At 40.7% G+C, this 10,246-nt stretch overlaps 1 protein-coding gene across 1 annotated transcript; it reads left to right on the forward strand.

Moving 5' to 3' along the window:
- The first annotated feature begins 3,859 nt into the window (after positions 1-3,859).
- ptcd1 (pentatricopeptide repeat domain 1) lies at positions 3,860-10,099 on the forward strand. Its single transcript, XM_044190659.1, has 8 exons — positions 3,860-4,514; positions 4,597-4,737; positions 5,697-5,915; positions 6,013-6,114; positions 6,911-7,576; positions 8,045-8,161; positions 8,477-8,659; positions 9,695-10,099. Exons 1-8 carry the CDS (start codon positions 4,029-4,031, stop codon positions 9,938-9,940), a joined length of 2,160 nt encoding a protein of 719 aa, XP_044046594.1. The 5' UTR covers positions 3,860-4,028; the 3' UTR covers positions 9,941-10,099.
- Positions 10,100-10,246: the final 147 nt, after the last annotated feature.

A 10,246-nucleotide genomic window follows, 5' to 3' on the forward strand; every position in this document is an offset into this window, starting at 1 on the left:
ATTAAAGTCTGATACCATTAATGCGGAGGACAAACTTGTTATTGTTGCTGTAGTCATTAATTACTGCTGATCAAATGATGAAGCTAAGTGGGAACTGCAGCAGTATAGAGACAGCCAGACGCCAAACTGGGTATATCCTCAAATGCAGAGGAAACTGTAGACAATCAGAAACCTGGAGACTGTCAGAATCATATATACAGGGAGATGAATAACCAGGTTTCTCTATGGTCCATGTAACTCAATGTTAATGAAACATAATTCTAGTGTTTTTGTAAACATAGTGCTGACCTCGTCTCCAGTTTTGGTCAATATGAGCCAGGGACTTTTGGGCCTATGTCAGTTAAAATGTGTATTTACCCTTTAACAGTGTCTGAGGAAACTGTTGAGTAACAATGTTTTCAGTTATCTGTGATTTTGTGCCACTGTTTTTGTAATCCAATCATTCTGTTTCCATCGTACAGTATGTTTTATCTTTTAGTTCTTCAAGATACCGCAACTGAGTCATCCTGCAGTATTATACTGTATGTTTCAATGGTGATTTACTCAAATACTTTGAGTGTAGATGACTGAATATAGCTAGAAGGATGAGCATGTTGCTGTAGAGGGTTTGAGATGTTTTGACTTACATATAAAAAACTTGTTTTGCACAATAATATAGAACAAAAGATACAGTAGGTATGTAAATGTATTTCTTAAACAAAGCACCTGATTCTAATAACTCAGTGACATTTTCATTGGTTAATATCTGAATTAAAATCTGACAAACTGTGAATCAGTGTTGATTATATAGTTATCTAGAATCATGTTTTTACCACAACAAATCTGAAACCTCTCAAGCAGAATACACTTAAAACAAGAAGAGAGTATACAGCCATGCCAGCGAGGCGAGGTTGTACTTAGGCACAGCTGTGCTTTGAGCTAAATGCTAACATCAGCATGCTGTTCACAGTTACTGACTTGGTGATGTTCAGCAGGTAATATTTACCATGTTCACCATCTTAGTTTGCCGTGTTAGCATGCTAACATTTGTTAATTAGCACTGAAGAGAAAAGCTAAGGCTGATAAACCAAAGTATTGGAAAAATTTACATTTTGACCTGATGATGGCGTTAGATGAAAAGTTAGAGGATCACCAAAGTGATTTGAATTCATCCTCTGGGGAACATGAATGTACAAAATTTCATGACAATCCATCCAATATTTGCTGAGATTTTTCAGTCTGGACCAAAGTGATGAACCGATCAAAGTTTTGTATTCCTTGTTATGTGTGTGAATGTATTGTGTCATTCATGCTCATCTCCACTGCTGTAAATTATCACCAGTGGACTGACATTTGCCAACATGAGCCTGAATGGACACTTTTTGGCTGCACCTGTACTCCAGGTCCAGCCCAGGGTAGAGCGGCTTTGTGAACGTGGTTTCAGCTGTGCATCAGCTGCAGCATCATGTCACAGACGCAGGTAGTAGGTCAGACTACCTGCCTTTTGATTGAGGTACACGCCGACTCTGGAGGACTGAGGCTTCAGCACTGCAGTCACTTCATCATTGTGTCTGAAACAATAATTGTTCCTGTTTAAGTCTAAACTCCAAGAAAAACTTGCTCTTGTAACAGTGTTTCCACTAGATGAGTGCGTTTGAAGAAAAAATTTGACATTTTGGTAAATAGACTTATTCAGTTTCTTGCCGAGAGGTAGGTTAAATGAGAAGACTGATACCGGTCTCATGTTTGTACTATAAATATGAATCTACTGCCAGCAGCCAGACTGGAAGACTGGAAACAGGGATACAGCTAGCTCTGGCTCTGTTCAAAGGTAGAAAATCTGCCTACCAGGACATCTAAAGCTCAGTAATTAACATGTTATATCCCATTTGTTTAATCTGTACAAAAACCAGAGTAAAAACGACACATCTTGGTTTTACAGGGGGTTATGTGTCTGGCTATTTCTTAGCCGGGCCCTGGTTGCCTGGCAACCTCACGATGATGACAAGACTCCAGGAAGTTACTGCCCCTGGCCAAGAAGTAGTCCGGCACATAACCCTCCGTAAAACCATAACGTGTCATTTTTAGGCTTTGGTTTTTGTAGGAATTTTATACACTCTCAAAGAAACTTCATCTGACTGTCACAAAACTTCAACCTCAAACTGCCATGGATACGGAACAGTTTCACAAAGATACTGCATTCGGTATGATCACTAACTTAACAGCGGGTTTGCACTTCTCCTGCACAGCAATGTCTGTATTTCCCAAAAACACAGTCAGGAAACAAGACGACACTCCAGAGGTCGAAAACAGCAAAAGAATCACAAATGTCTTATTGATTAAATTTACCCAAAAGATCAACACGAGGTGATTCTTTTGCTGTTTTTGACCTCGGGAGTGCTGCCTTTTTTCATGTGTTTTTTTGGGGGAAATATAGTAGTACTTGCAGGGCCATAACCAGGATTTTATAAATACTGAGGTCACAAGTCCAACATACATCAGCGCAACAACACCCCCTAATAAATAAATGTCACGCAAAAACCTCTTCTTTCCACATTATATTTATTCATTTAACTGTTTTGTTGTCTACACGATGGTCTAAATGCTGATTCAAAGAATCCTCCAAACAGGATATCATTTTGAGAGAAAAAAAATGGTACTCCTTTAATTTTATTGTAATTCAACTCCCTTTTCACCTACAAGCACATACATTTGAAGATATTGACTCTAAAAGTATTCAATAAACAGACCCCTCAGGATGTTAAAACCACCAAATTCAACAATATTAAGGAGCCATGTGACTTGACTACCTCAGTTCTGGGTATTCTTATATGTTCAGGAACATTAGGAGAAAGAATTTGAATTTTATTCCAGTATTTACAAAAATAAATGTACCTCTTTGCGGCCTCAAAAATATAGTAGAACTCAAATACAATGTAATATGTATAACTCAAAGAACTCAACTGATACAGGAACTAGAGATGTTCATAGATCATGAACCAAACTGCAGCAAATAAATCATTCACACGATCCTCTTATTTAGTGACTGAAGTTTTAATAACGACAATAAATAACTTTCCATGCGCCCCCCCGCTGAGACAAGTTGACACACTGTTGCATGGCTTTCCTTACATGGTAATAATGTTGACTGAAAATAGCCTACTTTTGCACTCTGATATTTATTATTAGCAATATTTATTTATTATTTATTGTTCAGCTGACCTTTTACGTGTGTGACGTTAGAGACTTCAATGGCTTAAATGTGATGTTGGCTGAATTAACAGCGATTTGAGTTTCAATTAACTGTGAAGCTGACGTTATGAATGAATGAATCTATCACATACAAATCTACAAGTCAGATCATTTCTGAATATTTTGAGTGTGTAATGAGTCGGATCATGTTCGATAAATTCCGGCTTTACTCATTTTACTCATTACTCATTTTTGCCATGCGGCTCCGTCTCTGTCTTCCATTGCTGTAACTCTAGTTGTATCCAGGAAGCCTGTGTCGACTCTGGCAGCTTTGGCTGTTTTTAAATTTACAAAACGAGTCTTTAAATACTCTTACTTAGTCTGGCGCAACGTCTTCACCTCATTTCACCCCAGGAAGAGACGCAAAAAAATCACTTTTAGACCAGCTGAGGGCAGTGGCGTAGTTTACAGCCAGAGATGCGACAGACATGCTAATCTATTACCGATGCAGTCGATCGGAGTGGGACATCCTCTCCGGAATAGATTAAGCTTTTTCAACAATTTATGCAACCCATTAATAAACAGTGATATGTTTAAACTCAATTAATGTCCTCATGAATTCCTTCCAGGAACCAAAACGCCAGACAGAGTGCTTTATATTTATAGTTCGTTATCTATTACTCAGGTCTTGCCTAATTTCTGTCATTGAAACATCGTGGTGTGCACAAACATGCCAGGAGCTACGTAGCTTCCCTCTAACTAGCAATGTAAGTTTGATAAACCGTCTGATTTGCTGCCATGTGGAAGAAAAGCGTCATGTTAATTAGCTTGTAGTTAGCTAGATAACATCGCTAAACATGTTAACGTCCGTCGCCTGTTCGTGCTTGCGAAACGGGAGGAAAGTCTCGGTTCCGGTAGCTAAGTTGTCCTTCTTTTCAACGGTTAAGAACTCACCCAGGACCCTGAATCTGACAGGGGTACAAGATTTGTCACGACGCCGGTCAGCCAGGCTCCTCACACCGACTCCCTGGCAGCTGCCAAGGGGACTAACCGCCAGATCTGTGTCCCTATCAGCCGCTTCCCATGGGGGCACGGACCCTCCGAGCTCCCCTTCAGTCCCAGGCGAGAGCGACGCACCACACCGGGAGAACTTCGGCTGCCTATCCGCCGACATATCCTCCAGGAGGTCGTTCAGGAAAAACAGCCCAGACATCCAGGATCTGCGGCACCGAGAGTGGGGGGACGACGAGGAGGACCTAGAGAAACCTCGCAGGAGGCCCGGGAGGAGAAACACACCGTACTGGTACTTCTTACAGTGCAAGAAGCTGATCAAAGAGAACAAGGTCAGCCCATTTGAGCCGTTCTGTCCGCCTTCTTGCGTCCCTCTCCTCTTTTTGTGTACAAACCTTATTTGTCCTCTCACAGCTGCAGGAGGCTTTGGACGTGTTCAGCAGAGACATGCTGCAGGGGGAGAGGCTGCAGCCGGAGGAGTTCAACTACACTGTCCTGATAGGAGGCTGTGGTCGAGCTGGACAACTCAAGAAGGCCTTCAAACTCTACAATGATGTAGGGATATTTTCTTTATACACTTTTATCATGTTTATATGTTCCCTTGGCAATTTAATTAACACGTCAAATGATATTCCAGATCTTAATGTTATGTAAAACCGTGTACAACTTCAATGTACAATGATATTTGTTTTTAAAAAAAAACAAGCAAATTTATTAATTTGTCAAACTTTAACCAGAAAATATGTGGTATTTTTACTTGTACTATTGATTTACATTCAGTTCATAGCTAAAACTAATACTAATACATTATATCAAGGTTGTTTATTTCAACTTTATTGTCATTTTTGGAAGCTGTAGTTTGTGGTGCTGTTGAATTGTTTCTAATATTTTTTCTCCCGATTTATATAAATGAGAATACACTAAATATTGAAAATACTTCTCAGTATAAGACACTACAATTCAACAGCACCACAGAGTGCAGCCCCCAAAATGATCATAAAGTTGAATCAGCACCTCTGAAAGAGTTTCAACAAAAAACTGAACCTTCATGAAGGGAGGATTTATTGCAGGACTGTTGTATTAGACTGCATTAGTTGTAGCTAGGTGCACCTAATAAACCATACAGTGTATTTACCATACAGACATAAATAGTTGGGAACCACCGCATTTATGTGTTTATATTTATTATTATTTATTCATATTAATTGACTAATAGATTCAGCAGTTGTTTTAAGGTAGACCCAGTTTTTCAATCCTAATCTAATTTTATTTTCTGTGTGATTGTTGTAGTTTTAGTTTGGTTTTTTTAGTTGCTTATATTTCCCCATAAATAGCCAAAATCAGTGGCTCCAAATTCATCCTTTCCAATTTCCATGTTATACTTGTAACCAACAATAATCAGCTTCACATTTTCACATACACCTTTTTCAGATGTAAATGTCTTGACACAAACAGACTTCTCATGTTAAGTAATAATGTGTGTAATTATGTGTGTGTGTGTGTGTGTCTTCCAGATGAAGAAGCGAGGTCTAGATGCTACAGATGCTACCTACACCGCGCTGTTCAATGCCTGCGCTGAGTCGCCGTCCAAACAAGCTGGTCTCCAGCAAGCGTTGAAGTTGGAGCAAGAACTCCGTCGCAAAAACTACCCCCTCAGCACCATCACATACCACGCCCTTCTCAAGACACACGCCATCGCCAACCACCTTCAGGCCTGTATTCACACGCTCAGGGTACGACATGGGCCGACATTTCTAAGGGTGTATGGAAGGTTGGTCTACTGAGCTGCGTTAGATTTGCGTTTCTACATGCGTTTGTGTGTGTTTGTAGGAGATGCTGCAGAACGGCCATGCTGTAACCCAGGAGACGTTTCACTACCTGCTGATGGGCTGTTTGAAGGACAAAGAAACAGGATTCAGACTGGCTTTACAGGTAGATACATGATTTAGAGGCACCTAACTACATTGGTATGGAATATTTTTGAGAGTAAAGGCCACTGAGATTTTGGTAAATGTGATAGAAACATGCTGAAGTCTTTGGTCATCAATATAGTCTGACTGATGCTGGATTTGGGAGTTTTAAAAATCTGAATAACGATATATCTGGTGATAGAATTTTTTTAAAAACATAAACAAGAATTTTAATACGGATGTCACTGATTTTGTCTCTACTGGCCGATTTATTGGTCTAGCTCTAGTCACCAATCAAAAAACAGTGGTGTTAGATCGTACTGTGATACTAGTCCGCTGACTGTCCAAAGACAGGTTGACCCAGAACTCTGCCAGTGTCAGAAATTTAGGACCAAAATCACACAATTTGATTGTTGCTATGACCCACGTTTACAAACCAACCAACCAATTAAAAAACAACATGAAATGATGTAGATTACATTGGCGAGCTAGCATAATGCTGCTGCTAAAAACATACCTCAAACTCACTTTGCAGAATTGGCATTCCATGTTGTCCTCTTTTCCTCTGGCTGTAACCATATTCACAATCTCCTCCTGTGTCAGCGCTGTGGCTAAAGTTTGTTTATGTTTTTGGTACATTTTTAAAACATTAGACCAGTGCAGATGGATGATGCAACTTGCATCAGCTTCTTCTTCTATTTTTGCATAGCAGCAAAATTGATATCGAAATTGATATTGTACACAGACTGCAAATCAAAACATACAATTAACCTGTAATATCGTTGTTATCGCACAGTCAATTTTTGTTTTTGTTTCAGGTTTGGCGACAGATGCTGAGGTCAGGGATTGTTCCAGACTCAAGGAACTATAACCTGCTCTTGCGAACTGCTAGGGATTGCGGGATTGGCGACCCTGCTCTGGCCTCTGGCGTGCTGCTGAGGCCTGACCGGAACGAGAGGGAACATGCATCACATGTAAAGTCAGAGTCAGGACACAAGGATGTAATAGACATTGACCTTCTGGAGAGGCAGTTGTTTATCCCACCTGATCCACATAGTGACAGACAGCAGCACAGCAGACACAGCGAGGAGGAGTCCTACAGCAGACAAGACTCAACCCATTTGATACCAGTCAGACAAACTGTCTCGTTGCCTGTTGACTTAGGTGATTCAACAGCCCCTAACCTACTGGACCTTTTTGAGGGTAAGAGGGGTGGTGTGGTCTCCCTCGGAACCGTAGATGGAGCGTCAGATAAGCTCGCCCTTATCGGAGGACCTAAAGGCTTCCTGGAGAAGATGACAGCTAACGGACTCAGTCCAGACCTCAGAACTCTGACTCTGCTGGCAGACACAATGGAGCCGGGCTACCAGTCCCTGCAGATGCTGCTGAAGGTCGCCAAGCAGCATAAAGTGAAGCTTGATGTCGCATTCTTTAACTCAGTGATTCGCAGAGCAGCCAGAGCTGGTGACCCGGAGGGGGCAAAGGTACACAGACACACACACACACACTCACCCTCTCTCTCTCTCGCTCTCTCACTCTCGCTCTCTGTCTCACACCTTTAGTAGTATCTAACCATGCAGATAGTTTTGGTTGTATGTGGCCAGTTCTCCACCCCAAGGCACAAATCAGTGTCCCCATTGCTCTTAATAATCTGCAGACCTTGCTATGAACAGTTTTCATTAGAACTACTTTCCATCAAAGAAATAGTTCCTGTGAAATGGTTGACAGTGTGTCTGTCCACCGAGAGCAATGAGGGGTTCTGGAAAGATATAGTTCTGTAGATTTTTTTATTTTTCGATACTGTGAACATTTATCTACACCACTATATAGCTCTCTGGAGCTAAGTGAGAAAATGTTTGGGGTTTTTTTGTAAGCTGGGTGAAGCGACCCTTTAAAATGTTCTACTTCTATGTGCGTGTGCATATTTTGAATACACTTCTTTCTCTTTCCAGGCTGTGTTGAGTGTGATGCGACAGCGCAATGTAAACGTGGATGTACAGACATTTGGAAGCCTCGCATTGGGCTGTGAGCGTCAGAAAGACGGTCTGCAGCTGCTGAAAGACATGGAGGTAATGAAACACATCCTAAAAGTCAGACTAGATATTAAATTTAGAATTAATGTTATATTTATCGAGGACAGAAAATCCTTTTAGATTCTGTCACAGCTGCTTTTTCCAATTTACATTTGTTTTAAATTGTGAACAAAGAGAACATGGAAAGTTTATCAAAATGAAAGTGAAGAGATGAACAGTAACATTGGACAGTCATAGGAAATACTACTGTAATATCAGCAGTAATTGTATTAGGTGTAGTAGTACTAGTCGAAGACCAATATATTGTGACTTGATAGTTCTTTCTTTTATCTTTACACATGTTTTTTGCAGGAGGCGGGATTTAAGCCTAACGTCCAGGTGTTCTCTACTCTAATTGGCCGAGCAACTCGAAGACTGGATTACGTCTACCTTAAAACATTGCTCAAAAGCATGAGCACCATGGGGGTGTGGCCTAATGAGGTCATCATCAGACAGCTGGAGTTTGCCTCACAATATCCTCCCAACTATAACCAGGTAAGCATATGTATAGTACATGAGGGCATAAGAGTTTCACCCGGTGTAGATCCTGATCACAACCAAAGAACCTGAAGACTGTCCTGTGAGCTTCATGGCACAATAACTTCAGTGGAAATGAAGGAAGCGGGTTTCAAATGAATGAACATCAGAGGCCCCAAAGCTTTTTGTATCAGTGACCTGCAGTGGCTGATGAGAGATTTCAGCCCCTTTTTGTCATTTCCAAAGCTGTATTGTTGCTATGACAGTCAAAAGGTCTAGATGTGTGTCTGAGCCAGGCTTTAACTGAGCTGTTTGGATGCTTTTAATCTGTGCTGTGAATGTGAATATTGCATATGCTTATTTGTGTCAAATATCAGTGGCAAGGCCTCTCCACTAAAATTGATAATATCTACGCTCTGCAGAGCATTTTAGCATCTTTCAGCCCATTGTTTTGGTTTTCAGGACCCCAAACTCCGATAAACCCACTGTACGCTCCCTGTCCAGCCCCAAACATCAGACAGACACAGTTAGCGACTAGCTGGTGAATATTTAGCTGCTAAAGAATATTTTGAGCCAGATATTTCAGGAGTTGGAGACCACAAAAGAGCTAAAAGGAGAATGAATACTACACTTGCCAGGTGGCCAGAAACACGACTCTAAACAAATGCTCAGTATCTTACTGGATGTGTAAAGAGACAACTCTAAACTAATACGTTAGACATAATAAGATTATAAGGTATCCAGCGTATTCCTCTGCCCCCAAGTGGCCAAAAAATAAATGAATGCAGCTTTTAAAACACAATGATTAAAGTCATACTTTGTTTTAAGTATCACACATCCATAACATGTAGCTTACTGAACACATGAGCAAAACATTTGCTACTCAGCTGATATTGTGTTTATTATATAAAATCAGTGTTTAGGGTTGACTCATTTGAAGCAGAACTTCATTTGCAGATAAATGGTTGACTGTTTCATGTTTTCTATATTGCTCCTCTCCTCCTCCCCTCTTTATTTTGCCCTCCTATCTTTCCTCCCTTCCATCAATCCCAGTACAAGTCCAGAAACAACTACCTGGTCCAAATTGATGGTTTCCGTGGTTACTACCAGCAGTGGCTGAGAGACATGCCGGCTCAGAGCGCTGAGGACGAGCAGGCAGAGCTGCAGTCAGAGACGGACACTGCAGTGCTGAAAACCGAAGCTGCTGATGGTCTGACAGAGACCCAAAGAAACCAGAGAGCAGCAGCAAGGAGATATAATTCTCGTAACAAGGACAAGAGGAGCAGCGCTGCTCTGTAACAGCACTGAAAATATCTCTGATTTCTCTCCTTCATCATCTGTTTGGGTCAAAGTAGTAGCTCACGGACCTTCTGTCAGTTAACTTATTGCAGAAGTATTTTTCTCAAAAGATCAATGTTATTGTAATTTATATTGCAATTAAAGTAAAATTTAAGTTCATGTTTTAGTTTGAAATCACGATTTCAGGGTCATTTGCTGAGTGAACAATGGCCTTCACCTTTGCAACTGGTGTAGTAATGCACAATCACATGAGAGATGCACATTATTATTATTATTATTATTTTAATGAATTTTAAGTACATAACA

The sequence above is a fragment of the Siniperca chuatsi genome, linkage group LG3, assembly GCF_020085105.1.
Source record: "Siniperca chuatsi isolate FFG_IHB_CAS linkage group LG3, ASM2008510v1, whole genome shotgun sequence".
NCBI classification, from domain to species: Eukaryota; Metazoa; Chordata; class Actinopteri; order Centrarchiformes; family Sinipercidae; genus Siniperca; species Siniperca chuatsi.